General features: G+C 38.6%; 3 protein-coding genes across 4 annotated transcripts; 2 read left to right on the forward strand and 1 right to left on the reverse strand.

Annotated features, from left to right (window-relative positions):
- Nucleotides 1-1231: 1231 nt before the first annotated feature.
- LOC146700007 (uncharacterized) lies at nt 1232-23537 on the reverse strand. Of its 2 annotated transcripts, XM_085469998.1 has the most exons (5): nt 23452-23537; nt 5589-5770; nt 5338-5463; nt 3425-3772; nt 1232-3349 (listed from the first exon to the last, which is right to left on the reverse strand). In XM_085469998.1, the coding sequence occupies exons 3-5, from the start codon at nt 5408-5410 to the stop codon at nt 3243-3245; spliced, it is 528 nt and encodes a 175-aa protein (XP_085326124.1). In that variant the 5' UTR covers nt 5411-5463; nt 5589-5770; nt 23452-23537; the 3' UTR covers nt 1232-3242. The 2 variants fall into 2 exon arrangements, with proteins under 2 accessions (XP_085326124.1, XP_085326123.1); XM_085469997.1 differs by lacking the exon at nt 23452-23537 and having other exon boundaries at nt 5589-6304.
- On the forward strand, nt 8643-11669 carry thy1 (Thy-1 cell surface antigen). The gene is made up of 4 exons (XM_085469994.1): nt 8643-8709; nt 9226-9269; nt 9355-9678; nt 9815-11669. Exons 1-4 carry the CDS (start codon nt 8696-8698, stop codon nt 9919-9921), a joined length of 489 nt encoding a protein of 162 aa, XP_085326120.1. The 5' UTR covers nt 8643-8695; the 3' UTR covers nt 9922-11669.
- f11r.1 (F11 receptor, tandem duplicate 1) lies at nt 13183-21788 on the forward strand. The gene is made up of 10 exons (XM_085469996.1): nt 13183-13460; nt 17525-17584; nt 17929-18045; nt 18610-18759; nt 18854-19056; nt 19147-19249; nt 19368-19475; nt 19638-19650; nt 19782-19839; nt 20223-21788. Exons 1-10 carry the CDS (start codon nt 13409-13411, stop codon nt 20256-20258), a joined length of 900 nt encoding a protein of 299 aa, XP_085326122.1. The 5' UTR covers nt 13183-13408; the 3' UTR covers nt 20259-21788.
- Nucleotides 23538-23570: the final 33 nt, after the last annotated feature.

Below are 23570 nucleotides of genomic sequence, written 5' to 3' on the forward strand. Positions count from 1 at the left end.
ATGACCTTTTTGAATGCTGAAACATCAGATAACCACCTATCGTCAACCACACTTTCAGTTGATTTGGAGGTGTCTAATGGAAAAAATGACGAAAGACTCAGTGCTGCACAGCTGAATTGCCTTTTTGCACAGCTAGGGCTGTGCCCAAACCTGCAGTTTCCTGAGCGGCCACTTTAGGGTGGCTCCAAAAATGAGTCAATCCCAATATGCTCACATGTGAATATACCAACTTATAGCGTGTTACAAAAAATGTCTTTGGTCTTTATATCTAAAATACCCAACTGGCCCTTTTGAACTCTATCGAGGCCTTTAGCCAGCTGCCAGTCAAAGCTCTGTTGGTGTCTCACTAAGAAATAACATGGCTTGCTGTCCTGTTAATGAACAGACTGTCCAAGAATGCTCTGCTCCAGTTTTAGCAAGTAAAGTTCTCCTTTTTTAGTGTGTTATTTGTGTGTTATCACTAATTATAGTAGGTATCTGTTTCTGGGTGAGGCACAATCAGTGGATGCAGTATTTCTCTCATCTAATTATGGGCACTTCTGGCTCCAAAAATAACACGGCAGATGTGAACATATTAGTTGAATCATAACATTACCACTTTAAAATGGGGTCTCACTGTGACAGCCAAGAAAAAAAATCATGCATATGACTCTGACTAAATAGAATAAAATAGAATTCAACTTTATTGTCATTGCACATGTCACTAGTACACGGCAACGAAATGCAGTTTGCATCCATCCAGAAAGTGATTAGCAATAATATAGACATATTACAAAATATATATTACCAATAATATAGATATATAGCTATATTACAAATATGGGTCTATTATAGGTATGTTACAATGTACACGGTATGAAGGTATGTTATGAATATGCTATAACTATAAGTATGTACAGGCTGTAGTGAGCTTACAAGTTATGTACAGGCTATGAAGAGGATATAAATATGAAAACTATACAGAAATATGAAATATATTGATATATATGAACTATACAAGTTATAAACAGTTGTAGAACTATAATTATTGTATTATGATCTATTATGTAAATCTATGTAAATCTATTATGTTCCACCAACTCGTAATCACACTAATTATAATCAGGATGCATGACACAAAAGATCTGGGCCCCCAAAAAACAAAAACTAATGTTGATAATATTAATAATTACACCTGAGATTTCCTGTAATATAGCCGTGTGTAGTGCCGGTAACAAAGACCCACAGGCAATACAATATGAGACAAGTTTATTTTTACAGCACCTTTCAATACCAAGACAATGAATGTGCTTTAAATACATTAAGTCATAAAAGGCATTTTATGTATAGGTCTTTATGGATACTATACTACACATATAATGGCTTTCTATATATTGCAAAAGTGCTCTCTCTACTGGACAGAAATAGTAAGGTAGCAAAACCAAAAAGAATCAGAATCAATATGGCTAACTTGTTTTGGTAGTGTTTAGACATGTGTACACGTGTTCTTCTATCCTAACCTGAAACGAGTGCGAGATAAGACTCACCTCTTGTCCTCCAACTATATTTTAATTTGTTTCATACATTTCATTTCTGTGAAATGAGTCGGCACAGGGCCAAGCAATAAAAACAAACCATAACACAATAAATTAAAAAACACATTCTTTCAAAATAGTGACTTGTGCCGAGAAAATGCAGGTAACGTTCATAATTCATTATCTTTATTTTTCAATATAGTTTAGCAAACCTTAGTACACCTTTAGTGTTACAGTAAAACAATCAAAAATGATGACTAGAAGAAAAATATCAGGCCGTCTTCCAAGAATCATTTTCTAAATAATACTGAAAAAAGGTGCCTTGAAAATAGTTAAATGGAGAAAAACTGCAGACACAATTATTCGTACACTGTGATCATTAAAACTAAGAAATGCATAAATACAGCCTAGCAGGGCCCCAAACGTTGGTGTTGGATAGTATGGAAGGTGAGTACATTTTAAAGATAACATAATAAAATTGAAACACTCTAATATTACTTTCATATTTTGCCAATACTATGCACATTAATGTTTTAAGCAATAGCTCGTTTAAACACCCAAGGTGTGCTGCAGCGATTACTTGAAATGCAAAAAGTTACACTTCCAATATCTATTGCTTATGTTTCATATCTTGGAGATGTGTTTCTGCTGGACTGCTGCTATTTAAGTTTTTATTTAATCAATGCAAAGCTGCAAAAGTCGAAACAGCTACACCAACTCCGTGTCTTTTTGAGCTTTGGGGTGGAATGATGATGATAATAACATGAGAAATCCTTTAAAGTAAAGACTGAAACGCGGTGGAGTGACTGCAAGATCTTCTCCGAGATCTTCGAGGGAAGGAGCGATCGTCCCAGCTATGTTATTGCTCTCCAAAAAAAGGTTTTATTTGAGTGATTTTCTTATTATCAGGTGGGCCGTCTGTGCAGATCCAGTGTCCAGGTTTAATTTAAATGAGCTAAAGGTCAAAGAGGTCCAGTGCTAGCAGGAAAGGCAGTGTTAGTGCAGTTATGTATTACTGTCATTCAAATGTCATAGCGGCCACATGAATACATCTTTAGGTTTACAGACCGTATGAGCTCTTGCGCACTCTCTATTCTTTTATAGATATGTCTCTATGATAGAAGAACAAAAGCCCTCAGAGATGACCTCCACTCTTAATATAGGCATATATAGACTTCTTCTGTCAGCTTCTCTAATATGATAAAACGTATTTGTAATAAATTTCATTAACAAAATATTTGTATATCCCAAAACTTATTTACAAGAGAGACCTAATAAAGACAGACAAACAAACGGAACCGATTACGTACTCCCACCATTTGGGGTGAGGAAAAAAAATCTGATTTAAAACAAATCATAAAAGATTTGTTAGGGAAGAAATCTTTTATCATAAAAGAGAACGAACACCCTTTAGCGCTGCATTCATTTGCCGTGTTTGCCATTTCCACTTGTCATGAATTCTTTTCCCTTGTGAAACAAAGGTGATCAAGGTACTGAGGTGACAGTGAGGTCTAATACATACAATCTCTTACACATCAGCGGTACATTTTTGAAGAGTAGTCCAATGCTAAGGGAGAGGTTATTTAAAATTTTTTATTCAGTCTTCATTTAGAGAGCTTCTACTCTCTGCCTATAACTTGATTTAATGCACAACCATCATGCCAGAGAGAGAAATAAATCATGTACTAAAAAAGGCCCACTGAGTTGCTATCCTGTGAAAGCAAGAGATCAAGGACTCAGAAGACCCACAGCCACAGGAAGTGAAAACACCAGCGATAAAAGCCAAGGTGCTGATTTGAACATAACACTGATTGCAGAGCAGATTGGAAGAAGCCCTGTAAAGGAGAAAAGCTTAAGTTTAGTTTCCACCGGTGTTTGTGGGAAACAGATAATGAGTAAACGCTACTCACTGTGATGAACGGCCATGCTGTTCTCCTTCCAAGTGCTCCCCTGATAAACCCTGCAGGTGTAGGTGTACGGCTTCTCATCGGCCATCGGCGCCCAGGTGAGGCGGCACAGATTAGGGTGGACCAGGCTTACGTTGCTCCTTCTACGGTCGTCTATGGACACGTAGATGACCTGGTTGGGGAAGGTGGTCCCCACCAGCCGGCTGTCCTGCCGATACTCGCAGTAGGGGCCGGGGACCTCGTAGGTCTCCGGGAACTCACAGTCCACCCTGACATTTCGCTCCAGGTAGGTGAGACATGGAAACATCTGGGGCCCACGTGGAGCAAACAGGAATGTAGTCACCGGGTTCACTGAAACAGAAGCAGCCAGGATGTTTGCTCTGTGATGGAAATTTTTAAGATAAGACGATAAGATTTCAAATTTAAGACAAGAACACACAGAGAGCGCAATTACCCTGAAAGTCAAAGGTTATACTAAAACTTTGATATTTTATGCTAAGGTCAGCAGTGGTAATACGGACCGAGCGTAGTATATTAATCTTTTGGTGTCATTGTGAAGTTATATAATGTTGTATTGAAAAAATAATAATTAGTGCTCAGACAAAGAATGTGCTTATCTCCCCCAATATTACTTTTAAAATTTGGAGATAGTCTAACGGAAATAAAAGCTTTTTCTTAATTTGTTTAACCTTATGGTTTCTTCTTTTTTTCAAGGTCACCTTTGATCTCAGGCGCTAATATATTGCGGTGAAGTTTGAAGACGATCCATGAATACAAAGTTTTTACCGGTTTTCACATTTGGTGTGATCTTGATCATTAAATCAGTGAGTTCAAGCTGTTATTAACAAATTATTATGAAATAGAATTTCATTACCCTTAGTGTTATAACATTACAACTGAAGTAGAATGTTTTTCACTTCAAGATACAGAGGCCATCATTCACAAGGCTACTCACTGAGCTAGCTAACAAGCTAATTTAGCATGTAAACATAAAATATGACCCCGCAAATGTTTTTATTCACATTCCAGTTCATTCACACAACAGTGTTGTGCGTCTTTCTCAGATGAAGAGATTAAAAGTAACCCTCAAATATCTGTAACTCTGAATAATAAATGAATGTCAGCTGCTATCGAACAAAGTGCTCATGTGCCAAGATATTCAACAAGCTAGCTGGCATGTGTATTGTTGTTGGGCCAAAGTAATTGTAATTATTTGATAATTTACATTCTTTATTTTGTATTAGTTTATTTTGAAGAAATAGCTTTGCTGTTCACACTAACTTAAGAGAGCTGCGGGCTTCTTGACTGGTTGAAAAGAGAAATGGCAGGGACAGCAAAAGTGTCATTGGGAAATAAAGCCAAATTTATTACAGCTTTGCTTGAAAAATATAGTTTATGTACAGCCTATTCATTAACTAATTATAATATTAGACAAAGACAACAAATAAATACAAAATAGAGTTTTTAAATGATTATTTTATTAAGTGCCGTTTTTATTTTGAACATTGCTCTCTCTTTCTCTCTGTATATATCTAACTATATCTATTCATGTGTGCCTGTGTGTTCTCCTGTCCACTCAGGTCAAAAGTTATAACAAATAATTTGTGATAAAAGACTCTTTCCTTGTATATTACATAATCTATATGAATCTTTACTGATCTCTGTGGTGAAACTGAGCAACAACATCTTCACTGCAGTAACACAGAAAGATTTTTGACTCGATCACAAGGACTGTGGAGCTTAAATTTCAGTAACGGTTATATATCTATATATAGATATATAGATATATCTATATAGATATATAGATAGATAATATCTTTCGTGTTATCAGCATTCTCGTCCTAGTAATAAATTCCACTTAAAACGGGGCTGGATGCCAATGGATGGTAACAAAAAGAGTAATTAAAGAGACATACTGTGAGTCGTCTGATGCGTTATCATTATGTTGCCAAAGAGGAGACAGCCTATGACGGACAGGTGCAGCTCCATGGCGATAGACAGGCTATCTGTCGGATCAGATCAACCTTCACACCAGCCGGAGCCTGGCAAAGTTCATCATGGGACAAAACGTTAAAGTTACGCTGCCGCAGAATGCCACCACAAGATATGTCAGACAAACACATATACGAGCATGCAACCTAAAGGTGGGATAACCTTCAAATCGCACCTATTAGCCTCCTGTAGCCTCTAATAGCGTAATTCTAACAGGCCTGGATGTGGGACTCTGTCTGCAGCCCGAATGCCGGTAGGACTACGCCCCTGCGGTGTCCGTGCACTGCAGCAGACTGCTGAGCGGTCCACGTTTCAGGCGGGTAAAACTGAATTCTTGCCGCAAAACAAGAGTTCCCCCTGCAGGTCAAAAAGTAGAAGCACAACCGAGAAATACAGCAGTCACTTCTCTGCAAGTACACGCGGGGAAGCATGCTGAATCCAAACTCAGGGGAGCTTTAAGCATACTGATAGCTGACATCATTTCACTTCAGTAGTCTTAAAAAACATTTTACCCACGGACAAGTAAATGTGTAGAGGTGGTGTTTGTTATTGCACTGTACTGTATATATTTGCTTCCCCTAAATACTGACTTCCTTATATTTTTAAGGACTAAATGTCAAATCAGGCAGTGAACCCTAATAAGTGGCAGAAGAAGCCTTTAAATTCTTAGGACAAGTAAAATGAGTTTGGCATTTCAGTAAAATAGAGTACCTATAGTATTAATATCCCTTCATGCTCTAGTCTGGTGTGATCAGTGTTTGTTGGTAAAACGATATAAAACACCTAAACTAAAGAGAAAGACATTCTAGCAACTGAAGACGCTGATATAGAGCTATATTTTATTAAACTTTAAGACATACATATGACAAATATATATAAACAATAACCTTTATTATAGGTATATCTTGTAATACTGGGCTGGACCTTCTTATACCTTCAGAGCTGTCTTAAATCTTAAAGTCATAAATTCAGCAAACATTCCTCAGAGATTTTGGTCCATGTTGCCAAGATGGACTGTAGTGTTTAAACGGTGCTCAGTTGGTAGTGAAGGACCCAAAGTGTCCCTTGAGCAGTGTTCTTAGCTGACAGCAGTGGCATCTGGTGTGTTCTTCTGCTGCTTCAGAGATGGCATTCTGCATACCTTGGCTGAAAGGAGTTTTTGTTGCCTTCCTATCAGTAGTCTAGCCATTCTGACCTCTGACACCATCAAGAGTTAATCACACTGGGGCTTCCCCCCCCCCCCCCCCCCCCCCCCCAGTCTGTGAGCTGGTTCTCTGAGAAAATCCCAGTAGATCAGCAACCTGTCTATCACCAAGGAGCATGGCATGTTGAAAGTCACTAAAATCAGCTTTTTTCCCCCCATTCTGATGCTCAGTTTGAACTTCAGCAGGGCATCCTGACAATGTCTGCATATATTAAATGCACTGAGCATCTGCCATTTGATTGGCTGATTAGATGTTTGTGTTAACAAGAATTAGAACAGGTGTACCTAATGAAGTGACTGGTGAGCATATACAAAACATTTAAAAATAAAAAAGGAAAACGAGGTAGTTTTTCATATATGGACATTACATTTTTAGATATAAATGTGACATTTAACAGAGACAGATGTATGTAGCCTATCCACTGTCACACACCTGCATTCAAAGTTTACTTTGGGGTCGCTGTAGCTCAGGAGGCAGAGCAGGTTATCCACTATTTGTAAGGCTGAATAGAAAGCACTTAAGCATAGAAAGTGTTTGTATGAATAAGTGTGAATGGGTGAATTAGGCATGTTGTATAAAGTCCTTTGAGTTCTATATAAGAGCCAGTTCATTTACCATTTTAGTTTCTTCCTTTCTTTCCTTGGAAAGGATAACACACAATACACATTTGACCCAGGAGGCATACCTCTGTACACCAAGAACAATAATGCTAAGTTTCCTAAAGTGGAAGAGAGATACCAGAAGCATGTATCATATTCTGCATAACATAAAACTGTTATTTAGTAACAATTTCTTGATGATAATATAATACTAGCTATATGGTATGGCAACAGTAAAGGAGGAAAATACTTATTGGAAAAGAACAGGCGAGGGCTCGTCTTTCATCTGCAGTGTATTAGCAGCAGAGGACCAGCAGGGTTCACAGCTACAGAGTCTCTAATGAATACTTTTGGCATGCGGGGATCATCACAGCCTGCACTCTCAGCTATTTATATTCGAAAAGGAGAAGACAATAAGAAAATGCAAGAAAACATAGCATCAGAATATTAAAAGGGAGGAGAGTAGCAGGCATCCTCTGCTATCAGAGACTGCTGAGGGTTGTGCGACCTCTGCAACACTTCTGTCAGGGAGACTGCTTCAGCATGGCAGCTGTTCAGGAAGGATCTTGATGAAGTGGATAAGCAGTGTGATGAGGATGCAGGGCACACTGTGGGTTTGGCTCTGGGAACTTTAACAAAATCTGGACGGTGTTGAGGATTTTAGACAGTATAAGATGATGTTGGACGTTAGATACAATTTTTACAACCCCCCACCTGATTAAAGTGTTACCATTAAAAGTGTTTTGAAAAAGTAGGTGTGTAGTATCATATTTATGGCAGCAATTCAGCTTTACATGATATGGGTCTTTACCAGATTTAACTTAGTCCACAGTGCGGTTGTAGGAGTGGAAGCTGTGGTCTCTTGTTTGGTTTTTAAAAGCTTCTTCTTTCCACTTCCAATAATGTTTGCAGATTTATCCTCCCACATGATTCGCTATCAGGTTAATTAAATGACTGCTGATAAAGTATCAGCAGAAAGCTACTATATGATCCTGTCATCAGCCTCGTGATCTCGTGGTTTCTGTCTCCTTTTCTTCGTAAACGAATCTCCACATCTCTGTGTTTAAAATTCATGTTGGTGAAAGTAGCAGAGAAACTGCTGACACACATAGCGCTTGCACATATTGAGTAGATCAGCTGCGGAGGTGTGCCAGCTAATCAAATCCTCGTCACCACGTATCCCTTCTCATTCATCTGCCTCCTTCATTCTTTTCAGAATGAAACCAGAGGTTTGTGTACTGACACGTGATCCTCCGTCCTCTGGTAAAACAGCCTGAAAATCAATAGAAAACCGTACACAGTCCTAAGAAATGTCCCCAAAGTCCACCGGAGCAGCATTTTCTCCCCCTCCCCTCTCTGTGTCCCCCCCTCCACTCCCTTCCTCGCGCCCTCCCTCTCTCCCCTGCTTCTTCTATAAGCCGACCTCTACTGTATCTACCCCCAGCATCACACTGCAGAGCACTGAGGAAGACTCAAAAATGCATCAGAGAAGGTGAGAGGGATTCATGCGCTATGTTTGTGCATGCTGTTTAATCTGAATGGCAAAATATCGAACCGTGGCATGCACAATGCATTTCTGTCATTCGGTTATTCTGGATGAAGTATATGGTCCAGCTGCTCTAAAGCAAATGTTTGAATGCAGGAAAGGGTTGGTTTGCATCAAGCAAATAAAATGAAGTGCTTAGTCTATTCTTTCTACATATCGAGGACGTGAATAATTAGCTGGTATCCTCTAAAGAGGTTAAGCACGGAAATGTGTCAGTAAAGTTTGTACTTCGATTCTTTGCATTGTGAACCGTGAGGCTGGATTGTGATCGATTGTGTAGCGTTAAGGGTACAGCGACTTTTCTGTGGTTTAGCACAGAGCAGCAGAAGTGTGATGTTCATGTCTCCGAAGTGACTTGACTCCACTCTTTACAGCTGACTCAGATTTATTTGGAATCCAGCTAATGTCGAGACAAACACAATAAAAAACTCTTAACTTCCTCTTTTTTGTTTTGTTTTTTAGGAACCTCGGGAGAATGTCTTTGTTTACCACCATATTACTCTTTGGTAAGACACGCATCCTCACGTGAGCAACCCCAAATGTATACGTTTGTGTTCTTAATTCGGATCATCTCTTCCTGCTTCATTATAGGCTTTGCATCTGCTCAGAAGGTGATTCAGTTGTCCTACTGCTCTATAGACGAGGACCACCTCAGGATGGACTGCAAATACTCACTTCCTTCTGAGTCATCAGAAGTCTTTTGCAAGTACACGCACGGTGAACGCCTCTTCGACACCACTGACCCATCGGAGGAGCAGCACGCCCCCTTCAAGAAACGTGCCAAAGCCCGCATCTTCCCAGGCAACATCTGTCGCCTGCTGTATAAGAACCTGCCCAACGGCAAGTCCACCTTCACCTGCAACATCAAAGTGGGCGACTCGGCCCCTGTGACCAAAACTTCGGTAGTCGAGAAGAGTAAGATGCTTATCCTCATGCTCGTTTGACCCATATGTGCACTTCCTGTTATTTTTACAAATAAGAATAGAACATGTGAGCTTGACAAACAAAACGCGCGTCCTTGTGAACCTGTGTTGCTTTTTTCTTATCGCAGAGCTCCTCCTCCCCTGTTCTGCATGGAGTGTCCTATTACAAAGCTGCAGTGGCCTACTGTTGACCTTGATGACCTTTCCCATGCTGCTGGAAATTCACTGGCTGTGAAGAAGGCGCCAAACTGCTGCATATCTTAACACTGCAACCATAACCATCTGGTCACTGATGCTGTACTCCCCCGAAGTTGCGTGTATGCACAAAGTGCAATAAGTTAAACTGAATGTACTCACAGTATATATTTGGTATGTCACACACTTGCACACTTGGCATTATGCACTCAATACTAAGCACACATACTGCTGCATATACACTATACTCTAAACTAATATTAGCTCTAAGCTATAAGTTACCTGTTGTATCTGGCAGACTTTCAGTAGGGTTAATGAGAAAAAAAGCATGATTTAAAATTGAAATCCTAGATTCTGCAGTGCTCACTATCTAGATTCTATCATTGTAGCAGATGTAGTCAAAGATATTGACAGATTGCTTCTTTAATAAGACAAAAACTGTCTGATTTAGAGGGTTTTTAAGAAGGGATGGAAACTAGTTTTGCTGTTCCATCTAATGAGTGAAATCTTCACAGCTCTAAAGTGCAACGCTGCACTCTCCAATGTGAATTATTGCTGAGTCACGTCGCTCGTTAAGGTAAGCAATCTATTTTGCCTGACTGAAATCTGTCCCTAGTGTCTCCTCCTGGCTGTCAAAAAATGACAGCAGATGGCAGTGACCTTGTGCTGCACAGGCCCACTAACGGGAGACCGTGCTGTGTATTTGTCAATAGAAATTGGATGGAGCAATGAAGATAGCTGACAGGGTTTTAATGTAAGCTTCAAATGATGTTTTGACTTACTATTGCATGCAATCAAGTTTCTCTATTCTATCGTGTTCTATTCTATTCTGAGGAGAGGATCAATAGTCTGTATCAAGTCCCTCAACTACAGTTGCAAAGACACCCAAACACAGTTTTTTTTAAATTTTGCCTTTCACGTGTGCCTAAAACACATAAGCCATGTTTGGCTGAGGCTTATTTAGTACATGTTTGAAACTATAAGCTAAGTCAGATACTCAGTCTTTATGAATTTATGAATTTACATTAAAAATTCTTTCACTGGTGCAGTGTTTTCTCCTGAGGTCAGCCTGTTCTGATGGCTGTTTCCAGCAGGATAACGCACCATGTCACAAAGCTCAGATCATCTCAGTCTGGCTCCTTTAACATGACAATGAGTTTACAGGATTCAAATGACCTCCACAGTCATCAGATCTCAGTGTCATCGGCAGCTGTGGGATGTGGTGGAGCAAGAGAGTTGCATCATGGATGTTCAGCCAGCAGTTTGTGCCAATACGGACCAAAATCTCAGAGGAACGTTTCCAGCACCTTGTTGAATCTGTGACATTAAGAACTGAAGCGATTCTGGAAACAAAAGGGGGTCCAGTCAAGTAGTAGAAAGGTGTATCTAATTAAGTAGCCAGTGAGTGTATACAGTGTCTGGTATTTCATACTATACTAAAGGCGCATATCCTTTGGCTGAGCCAAGTGAGTCAAATTGTATTTGAAGGTGTTGAAAAGCAACAGTGAAAGAGAAGGAAAAGAATATCTCGTTTCTATAAAAATCTGTGACTGACAGGATCTGTTTTGAAATTGCATCCTTTAACTGAAAATGAATGAATAATAAAATGAATGAATAAAATTCACACTTGAGTTCAGCTTCTGGAAAGTAGTCCTTGTAAACAAGAAATACAGTCCAACTACCATTTAAAAAAAATGATTTTACTGATTGTTTGTATTCTGCCAAAACAGGAAGATGATTAGTCTATAGTACTGGTACCCTGTATACAGAATAAAGAAATAATATGGATTTTCTTTTATAAAATACATTTTTTTATAAAGTTGTATCATTAAACTCTCTTTTAAATAGAAATAACGTTGTTAAAATGCACATATACATTTCATGATCACAAGTATGTGGTGTCTGTATGCCCACATACCTTTGGCTGCATGATGTCATTGTACACCGACAGGCAATTTTAAAAATGCGTCTTCCTACGATTGAGCAGAAGATCTGATAATATGTTATCGGCATGCGGTTAAACAGCAACATTTCCACTGAAGTGCCAAACGAACCGAGTAACTCCTGTCATCGTGTTGCCCAATCCCGTGTGCCTGTGAGCATTATTTGAACAATTACTCAGTAACATGCTGGCGTTGCGTAACAAAGCACGGTGTCATCTCGGGGTCCAAAGTACCGAATCATGTACTGATGAATCATTTGCACAGTTTTACTTTCCAGCACTTCTTGTGAACTTTATCTTACAAATAACAAGTGATAATATGACAAAGTTTTGAATATTATGATGCAAGAAACAGTCCATATCAGCCAGATGTGGGCTATATTTAAATCATGAATTAAATATTACTAATTGATTAAACATAAATTCCAATACAATTACTCATGCAGGGGAACTTGCCTTTAAAATGAGAGGAAATAAGAGACACACAAGCTAAAAATACAATCTGATTCATAGATTTTGAAAGGTGAAAACAGATGGCAGACAGAAAGTCAGGCAGCAGTTTGACTCTCATTGTTTGTCCAGATTGCAAAAGCAGTAAAACCAGGCTTACTGGAGGTGGTTTCATTGTTTGTTTGGTTCACATTTATCCACTTTTTTCTGTTTCTGTTTCAATAAGGATTCATTAGTTAATGTACCTAAAATAAACATGCATTTAAACACACATGCTTAAATATGTATTTTTTATATTGGTGTGTTTATTAGCAATTCTCTTTTTAATCTCTGTACATATGTTTAATAAGACAGATTGCTCTCTTAGGACTGAATTGTGCTGCATACAGCTCGGCTGTACCTTTAGTATAATGACAGCAAAGCTTGCGATTATAATGTTAAGCTATATCCCGATTAAAATGAAATGTAATGGTGCTAATAATAAACTTTATTTATGCAGGACTTTTCTTAACAAAGTTAAAACGTACTTCACATAAATGCATTAAGAAAAAAGGGGCCAAGAAGCACACACAAACATTAAAACAAGGTAAAAAAAAATATAAGAATCTGTACGAATCTATTCAAACAGTGCCATCGAAAGTCTACTCTGTTCCTCACTTCTGACTCAGCTGGAAAACACCACGGCAGGACCTAACTGCAAGCGCTTGCATGGCCTACAAACACGCACATCAGTTTCACGCAGAACCCACACAGCTGAGAATGTGTGAGGGTTAAAAGACTGGAAATGTCTACAGTATTGACAAACTAGCCATTGCACATGCTTTCCTATCGGGGAGATGTAGTTTCTATTGGGCGTGTTCTAGTCAAACCTGTTTTTCTCCATCAGCCTCTGGGCGGCACCTGACAGGATCTTATTACCGGAAGTTAGGTGTTTGTAGTCACCTGCGCTGATTCTTTAGGTAACAAGAGGTGTTTACTCGAGCTGGAAACGTCGAAATAAGTGAAATAGGAGTCGGTGAAACGGAGACCATTCGTTCTTTATTCGACACAAAGAAGATTTTTGCGTACTTTCGGCTTGTTTTACTCGAGAATTTTTAAAGGAGAACGCCGTCGAATAATAAACAAGAAACCCGACATGACTGTGAGAGGAGTCCTTTGGCTGCTTTTGTTCTCTGGCGCAGCAATAGGTGAGAAAACTTGGGATTTCTTTTTAGTTATCTATTAATTTTTTAAAAATGTTTATTTATGTGCTGTTCTTTTAGTCTTTGTAGCCATTCAACAGTTGAAGCTCCGTGTTTTGTTCTTTTTGTTTTTTGTTTTTTTTTGTTTGTTTTTTCATTTTTAAAGAAGATAGTAATCTTGTTTTGCAGTAGTTTTTGCCAAACCGTAATTATAAGCTTAACGGTTCTTTAAAAATATGGGCAGGTTCAGTTACAACGCCCTAGTCTTGAGCAGAACCATGAAAGGCCATTTTGAATTATTACATGACCGGAATTGTCCTACTCTTAAAACATCTTAACCTTCCGTTTCCACACCACCATTACTTTTACACAAATGTAAAGATGTTTAGCGAGGCCATATTCAATCAAATGTAATTCATCAAAAGAGCTGCTATTTACTTTGGTAAGTTCTTAAGTTTCCTGTCACATGCCCACTTTAAAGGGGTCAGTAGGTATCGGTCAGTATCGTTTGTCCTGTTGTAATTCTCTGTGAGGTGCAGTGTGTTTTATATACAGCTCGGCTTTTTGATAATCATCTCTGCAGAAAAACAAACAAACAAACAAAAAAGGTGAATCTTCATGAAAAAATCTCTTTATGGAAAAGATAAGTTAATCGTAAAAATAAGAATACTGATCAGGGACAAAAATCAGTTTAGTTTAGTGATTCATCCAGATAACCCCCCCCCCAGACCTGAACAATATGTGACAAATAAAAATTTGAATTTGAAATTTGAATTTGAATATGTGTAATATTATTTGTTCTTCCGCCTTAATTTAAATGTCATCTCCTCGTTATTCTGTATTTTCCTTCCAAGTTTCCTTCCGCTGCTTGATGGTCATTTGTGTAATAGTGTAGTTATCAGTTTTGAGTTTGTGTTGTTTTTTGTTTTTTTTTAAAAAGGTTAATCTGGAGCTGCTGCTGCTTTTGTTGTTTTGCATACAGTTTCACATTTGTCATTATACACATGTTGAGTGGTTTTTTTTTATCCTTATACTGTCTCAGATTTTCTGAATTGCTTGCAAGGTGTCAAGTATTTTTACAGTAATTTTTCTGGATTGGTATTAACAGTGAGTAAACTCAAAGTCTGTTCAGGTTATCACCTGTGTATGTTATGTACAAAAATAAAACAACTCCCCCTCAAACTTGTAAAGAAGTGAGGATTTTCGTCCCCTACCATTCCTCTGTAGCCTGTTTACAGCTTGTGCAAAATGTGAGCAATACAATAAGCACACTCTGCTGTATGAATCAAACTCTGGCTTGTCAGACGAGTTCCTTTAAAACTTGTTCCACTTCTCAGGTACATTTGCTGTCAGGACTTCTCAGTATGTATGTACACTGAAACTCTAAAAGTATGCAAACAAGGAAGTCATGGTGTGTTCTTTCAGTTTGCACTCCTACCTCATCTTTCCATCAAACTTATCTCGGTTGAGATTGCCTGTAAGAAATGCACACAGGCTTTAGGTTGGTCTGCTATGAAAACACATGCCAGCAGTGTATTTGTATCAATGTTAATCTGAAGTTTAGCTTTATTTTTATCAGCACCTTGAAAAAAAACGTGATGAATGCTCACAGAATGAATTTGCACTGAGTTAATGATTATCTGCCTTCTGCTGTAGTTGAAGCTTCTCTGTGCTACCTAAGCTTAGCAGACAGGGCAGTGGTTAATCATGTAACTCTAAAGTAATGGCAGCTGTGCAGTGTAATGTGGAGTGGGGCAACAGATGGACATGTGGTGTGACAGAGAAGCTTTTTACTGGCTGCATTAATGATTTAGTGTCCCCGAAGCTCCGCTGACGTGCCTGAAAAGACCCAGTTTCACCCAGAGAGCCGATAGTTTCACCGGAAGCTTCCTGGTTCAGCAGACAGGAATGAGCCACTTTTGTTTTGATGTTTTGCTTGACCACTCCCTGAAAGCTTCTGAGCATGCTCCAAGTGTTTAGGCAAAGGGTGTGTTTTTTCAATCCTCAGTGCTGTATGCCTGATTATTTACATAATGGAAGATTGTGGTCTACTGGGAATACCTTATAATTTTCCTGGTAATACAGAGGGAGGACTTGGGTTTTCTGATCGTGGCCGTCAGCCTAGAATGATTATTTTAGTTTATTTAAATGAATGAAAACCTTCGATTGATTTTTAGACACCATTAGGTCTCTTTTGTTAAACAAAGTACAAAAAAAAATTAACTTTGAAATGATGTTACCTTTTGAAGCCTGAGTAATAAAATCTCCTCCTGGCGTCTCTTCACCTATTCCTGCATGCCATGTTTGTGGAGTGTTAAAACTGGGTTTATTAAAACCCAATTTTCAAAGCAGCTTAAGCAGAGCACTATCTGTGCATGTGTGTAGGGGTTTTTTTCTTTTCTTTTTTTAATCTGCTTTTTGTGTTCAGCAAATGGTTGGCACAAACTTCCTACTCACGCCATGCTTCACTTTTCAGACAGGTTAGACCAGCGGTCCCCAACCCCCAGGCCTCGGACCGGTATCGGTCCATGAGTCATTTGGTACCGGGCCGAGAGTTGACGATCAGGTGTGAAATGTATGGTTTTCAGGGTTTTTATCGGTTTTCAGCGTTATTTTGTTATCGTTTTTATCGTTTACTCGGTTTTCCTGGGTCTTTTCACGTGTGTTATAAATAAATCTTCTTTTTTTCGGTACCAGTACTAGTTTTATTGTGTTGTGTTTATCCGCAACACCTTAAAGGCCGGTCCGTGAAAATATTGTCGGGCATAAACCGGTCCGTGGTGCAAAAAAGGTTGGGGACCGCTGGGTTAGATTACACAGAGTACATTGAGTACACAATGAGTATTTTTAAACCCAAAAGGTTCCTATCCTGCAGGGCCTATTGTTAGTGTGTGTTATCAATAAGCTTTTTTTAATTTTTCTTTTATAAACCATTATGGGGTCTGTGTGTGTCCAAGTAAATGGTAAGGATATTGCTTATAGGTTTATTCAGTAAGCTTATTGTATTTTATACACTGGCTTATTTTAATATTATGTTGTTGTCTCTTTTGGTCATGTATATATGTATTTTTTTTATTTACACTGACAGTGCACATGTAATGAAACGTGTATAAATTACATTTGCGTTTCAAGAGTGCTTGGCCCGTATGCAGCCATACACACAAGCAGCATATAGACAAAAGTATAGAGCCACCTGTATATTACGCATACAAGAGCTGCTTAGTTGTGGAAACCTATGCTGTAAAGCTCCTGGTGCACATTTTTTTTGTGTGTGCGCTGATATTAATGCTAGAGGTGGTTTGGATCGCTGGTGACTCAGTAACTGCTTCCACACAGTAATAATAGCACTTACAGCTGATCATGGAACCAGGGGCACCTCGAGAATGTTTTCATAGGCGTGGCCATACGGGGGCCACTAAAAATATTCGGGTGACACAACAAAAAACAGAATTTCCGGTTTTATTATGCTTTGGTCAAATATAGGTTACCTGGAAAATATAGCAAAAAAAAAGAAAGAAAATAAGTTGATATCACTAAAAATATGAAAACCAAACAAGATTTGATGACTATCATCCTTAGGCCCCCAAGTTATTGTTTCTGTTACGAGTTAGTAACATTAGTTTATGTTAGTTAACTATTGGCTGCGACCGACCAACCAACCTGATGATGAAATGTTCCGTGCTGACAGAAGATGACGCTAAACATGTTTTTAAAAATTTTACTTTAACCACTTCTTTCTTAAATAAGCTTCACAGACAGAGTTGCATCCATGTCAGCTTTTATGAACAGGGCTCCATGAAGTAAATTAGTCATGTATCGCTACATGTCCACTTCAACACTTGTACCGATCACTCATATCAAACCTTCCATTACACAAGTTATGCTTTCCCTGTTTTGTAGTTTATTTCAGAGACAAAGAATGGTAGCTCTATCATGACCGTGCATTCACTTGCATTATATTCCTTTAGGCTACAAGCCGGTTCGCTTAAAGGAAGTGAGTATTTTGGACTTGACACTTGATGCTGAGTGTTCTATTTATTTACTTGTTTTATTTTAATCTGTGTGTCTAGGTGTAAGTGGATATTCGGTCACTACTTCAAAGGCAAATGTACGAGCGGAAGAGAACACAGGTGAGTTTTAAAACAAAATTTTGAATACCATACCACCTTTATTTATAAAGCACTTTAAAATAAACCAGGGTTCACAAAGTGCTGTTCATGTAAAAAATAGCATAAACAGAAAATGAAATCAAACATGTTAAAAATAGAGAATTTAAAAAAACAAAACAAAAAATGGGATTGTGAATGATTACCCAGGAAAATTGCAAACTGTCTATGATGTGTCTGCTAAAATCACAGATTCAGAGGTTTTCAAGATGAAGTCATATAATAAGACAAAACTGCATTTAAATAATAGACTGCAGAATTATGCAGGTTAATGGTGTCACCACACAAATTTCCCTCTCTCTTTCCAGATGTGGATTTGACATGCTCATTTTCAGGAGACTTTGGTTCAAACATTTTACTTAGATGGAAGTTTAAGGACCGAAAAGGCTCTCAGGTGTTTGTGGTTCACGATGGGAAACCAACAGGTAAGTTTGACGTTTCTTTCTTTTAACTGACACTTTAATTAGTTTAACTAAAAAACAAAAACACATGATGCATGTGAAATAAAACCACAATTTTCCAAAAATTCTATTTTGATGTCACTGTTGACAAAATTCGGTGAATGTAATATCATCAATATCAGTCACGGTGATCACATTGGTGCCTGCCATGGTCCGTTTTATTTGACAGATCCAGATTTAGATTAAAAGAAAAAACTAGTTCTGTCAGCATTAATCTCGTTAAAATGACGTTAACGCCAAAACTGCATTAACGCGGAAAATCTCTGTTAGCGAGTTACCGCGGATCGCCCCATGCGTGGGGCTGCACGGCGTTAACGAGTTAACTGCACTAACACGTTGACGAGCTAACGGCGCTCGCCGAGTTAATGCAGTTATGGCGTTAACGTCATTTTAATTAGATTAACACTGACAACACTAGAAAAAACCTTTTTCTGTGACCAACCAAATAACCTGTCCTGAAACCCATCTGCTGAATGTGGTGTCTGAATACTTCCATGCTGGTTACGTAATGCTGCGTTTCTTCCACAGCGCCGTATGCTGACCGTTTGAATGTGTATGGTGGTAGCAATCTGAGATTCTCCAAAGTCACTCGTAAAGATACTGGAGTGTACACCTGTGAGATAACCAGCGCTGACAAAACCCAAGTTGGGGAAACAGAAGTGACTCTGACTGTTCTGGGTAAGACTATGTATCACATTTACTTGCTGTAATGAAGACCGTATGTTGCCATTTATAAGTGGTCCAGATAAAAACTAAACATTTTGTCCTACAGTGCCTCCATCTGTGCCATTTTGTAAAGTCCCCTCATCGGTAACAACGGGCAGCACAGCCATCCTGTATTGCATTGATGAAAGCGCTTCACCGCGCCCCACATACAAGTGGTACAAAAACAACGTTCTTCTGCCTGATAACCCTAGTAACGTTGCTGGCTTCAAAAACGCCACCTACAAGTTGAATTCAACCAGTGGCGAACTGGTAAGCTTTAGCTAGTTACATGTGTAACCTTTACTATGACTGATATGGTGTGTTGGCCTTTAAGTTTAAAATATACCTGTGTGGCCACAGAAATTTCCTGCTGCAGCCAAGACTGATACAGCTGACTACTACTGTGAGTCTGTCAATGATGCTGGCCCTGCTCAGAAATGTAGAGCTATGAAGATGGAAGTTCGTAAGTTCCTTTCACACTTTAAACTCCACAAAATGCTTTCGCCTGAGCCATTTCTTCCTTACCTCACAAAGAAAGTGTGCTGGTTCACCTTTTTATGTTTCCCTGTGTTTTCTTCAAGGCGACCTAAACACCGGAGGAATTGTTGCTGGTGTAATAGTGGCTCTGCTGCTTGTGGCCCTACTGATATTTGCCGTTTGGTTTGCCAAAAAGAAAGGATATCTGCCTGGTTAGTTTTCCACATTATATTCAAATCAGACTTTTACCGTCCTCATTGTTCTGACGATGATCAGCGAAAAGTTAGTTTGTTGATTCAGGCAGGCAGAGGTCTAAAAAGTGTATCTGTAAGAAGTACTCTGTGCTGATGTTGTTTCCTTTCTTCCTATTACAGCAAAGAAAGAAAGGTAAGTGCATATTTCTATGCATTTAAATGTTACTTAACATTAGTGCCTTTGGTTTAATAATGTAAAATTGATAGCGATCTATATTTGGTGATGTCAATACTGGGTTTTTCCCCCCCTCATTTTTCTTGCAGCAGTTCAAAGATGAACCAGTCTTACCAAGCAGCACCTAGTGGTGGTGGTGGTGATGATGTAAGTACAACGTTGCCTTTCATTCCACTAGCGGATTCATTGTTATAATAAGTACTTCTAGCTCTCGTTATAATGAAGTGTGCTTGGTATATTTGAACTTTGAAATTGCCAGAAAATTGAATTTTTTTTTAAAAAAATTGGAGTGTTACTTGAACCTTCTAAGCTAAACTAAATATCAGTTTGCTTTATCGAAGGTTAAATTTTACATCTGGTATTTTTTTATTTTTATTTTTTATTTTTTTTTGTGCAACTAGTCGGCATAAACTAACTCATGTGTCACATGTGATACACTTTGCATACAGGGCTAAAACATGGTATCTGTGCAAAAATGGATGAAGCAGAGCTTTATTTTGATTGTGTTGTTTGATATGCTTGTTTCTCAGGCGGATTTCACACAGAAGTCATCATTTGTGGTATAGTGTACGAGCAGCAGTGGCGACAGCAAGCGCTCTGAGCGAGATGTCTCTTAAGTGTGTGGTTTTCCAGGAGTTTGAAAGTTTGTACAATGCAGTTTTTATAGACCATTGCAATATATATATATATTTTTTAACCTGAGCCAGCTACAGTAGTCTGTCAAATGCATCAACACGTGAGGTTCATGCAGCAACACCCTACAGGAAATAAGGAAATAGATAACTAATGAACCTTGTACTGTATCTATCTTTACTGAAATGAACTGTGGCCACTAGTGACCTATTTTCAGCAGAGACCAATTTTCTGCTCATCACCGATGTGTGCTTTTCTGTGTGCTTTTTATCTTCTGTCTTATGAAGAACAAGATTTTAAAGATATGCGCTTACTTGTGAAAACAAGGTTAATTAGAGTACCCCTACACCACTACCAGCAGCAGTAAATGAATAAATATATTTATTTGTTATCTTTACATTGAGGACAGACGTATATTGCTGCATTTATTATATTTGCTGTCCCATCACATTCATTTCCGCTAGCACAACTCTCTTATCGGTCTTTGTGGGTTAGCTGAAATGTTAACAGAGCCTCAATATCACAGCCACGTTTTTAAAGGTGTTTCATTTTTTTGTTTTTCCTGCTTTTGTTTTTTTTGTTTTTTTAATTTCTTCTTTTTCCAACCACAGATCTGATGTAATGTACATGATAATTTTTTTCTCTTTCTTTGTAAATAAAACTAATTTTAAAATTTGGATAGCTTCTTGGGATTAAATGGTCACTCTTATACCCCTTTCACTGCAGGAAAATGGTTCAATACTGTTTCCAAATTCACATAATGACTTCAGTTTATTTTAGAGGGTATGTGTCTGCGTCTGTGCGCCTTTGGCAACTAAAGTCATGAACTGCTACATTCCTTGTGATGTTTGTGTGTGTGTGTGTGTGTGTGCGTGTGTGTGCGTGTGAGTGTGAGAGAATATGCCTTTCCTGCTTAGTAAAAAGGCTTCCACTTATTTGGCATAGAGCCTGTTTAGGAAGGGTGAGACTTAATGCTGAGAGTGCGCAACCCTAAAGCAGTATTAGCAGTAAGCTAGCACACCCACCGATTTCACCATGATTCACACTGGAAAAACTTAACATCCATTTTATTCCAACAAGGGACCGACTGTCAGGTCCCAACCAGTTTATTTTTGGCTAGAATGCTCTGAAGGCTTCAAGATTAGGTGTACAGCCAGTACTGAACCGGTTTCCTGTTAGTGGAAAAGGGGTAAAAGTTTACTTTGTGAATAGGATTCATGGAGAAGGTTGTATGAAGTCAATGCCTTGGATCTACTTGCTTCTTACACATTCAATTTTCACACAACATATCTTAATGAAATGCTGTATACCTCTGGACGCTAACATTTAGATAGTGGTGTGATGAGATCCAAGTATATATTGATGGCATTCGATATTTAAGTGGATGTTGTTTTGTCCTTTTTGTATAAGTGTATAATTTTTCTGTGTGCTTATTTATAATAAACTCTTTTAAAATAGGTCTACATTTGTCTCGGAAGGGTAATATTTAGCTTTTGTGTCATCTACAGACTGACTGTTTGACTAGCCAACCCTCACTGACCCTATAAATACTGCTCTTTTTATAAAAATTAGTTTTACTTGCAAATACATGCTGATCCAATAAAGTTAAAGCACATGTACATCAATTCCTTATAAGCCTATTGCCGCATGTTAGATTTTTTTTTGTCTGCCATGTATAGACTAAAATGACAGTGGAACAGCACTTTTATTTTTGAAACTGGGGAAAGTTCATTATACCCTTCTCAAAAAATAAATAAAGGAACACTTTATATCATATGTGTGGGGGAAAATCATGCTGGATTTCTATTTTAATATAGATTGGGTAATGTGTTAGGAACGAAAGGATCAACCTACAGAGGGCTGGATTCAAAGATACTCTTAAAATTAAAAGTACATTTTACTAAAATTTCACTGTAGCAACTTAGAATTGTACTCAGGAGTTAGACTGGACAGTCTAAGGTGCAACCTGGTGGCATTAGATAGACAGAAACGTAATGTCCCAGAGGAGTTCAGCTGGATTTAGATCAGGTGAACATGGGACCTGTCAATGTATTAATTCTTTCATCCTCCAGCAACTGCCTGCATACTCTCACCACATAAGGCCCAGCATTGTTGTGGACTCAGGAGGAACCCAGGAACAACTGAACCAACGTAGGGTCTTACAGTGGGTCCACAGATTTCAACCCGATACTTACTGGTAATCAGGGTGCCGTTGCCTAATCTGTAGCGGCCTTTGCTTCCATCCATGGACATTCCTCTCAAGACCATCACTGACCTACCACAAAACCGGTCGTGCTGAGCGATGGTGCAGGCAGCATAGCATTTTCCACAGCTTGTCCAGACCCTTTCATGTCTGTCACCTCTTCCCATGTGTGAAAAGCACAAGGCAAAAGTGTTGTACTTTCAATTTCTGGTATTCTATGGCAAATGCCAATCAGGCTCCAAGGGGCTCAGCAGTGAGCACAGGGCCACCTAGAGGACATAGGACTAACTAAGAACCCTCTCTGTTATTTCCCTGACCACATACAGTATGTTTAACTAATTTAATCCAACACTTTGATTAAAAAGTGTTCCTTTTGGTTTTTGAGTAGCGTCCATCCACCAAGCAACAATCCAAAGCAAATGCTGCCCGTCAGCTTTGAGTATGGAGCGAGGAATCCAGGTCATCGTAAAACATTTTTGTTATAATTCTGAAGTTTTAACTGTTGTTTCAATTTATAACTATTGGGATGTATGGAAAAATATGCCTACTGCTAAGTATGTGTGATGGACACGATGGGCAGTGGACTGAATAAGAAGTAAACATTTTTGTCCATTGAGCTGTATGAGACATGTCGCCCTTCATTTTCAATACATGGCCACACGTGCACAAATATATAATCATAGTCATGCAGATGAGTTTAAAAATTAATGCTTCGTTTCAAACACGATGGGGTGCTACTTATTATCATGATTATCTATTTTTATTGCAGTTCTTTGCTCTATTTTCTCCTTTAAAAGTGTATCTCACACACAAGCTGAAATGCTACAGCTGTCAATATGAAAGAAAATAAAGCTACCATTAAAAAAAGTTGTGCTATTCTCTACACAGATACATTTTAAAATGACAAAAATCATTCACTTAACTGCAGGAGGAATTCACACATCACCGCGATCCGTAAGAGTTAGAAGTACCTATATTTCACGTAGTAATGTAGGGCAAATTGAGCGGGTTACTGTGGCAACTGATGGTGCTCGGATCCCCT

This window comes from Copadichromis virginalis, linkage group LG10 (assembly GCF_057382275.1).
Source record: "Copadichromis virginalis isolate Kocher_CV1m ecotype Utaka linkage group LG10, C_Virginalis_male_GT1.1, whole genome shotgun sequence".
Classification (NCBI taxonomy): Eukaryota; Metazoa; Chordata; class Actinopteri; order Cichliformes; family Cichlidae; genus Copadichromis; species Copadichromis virginalis.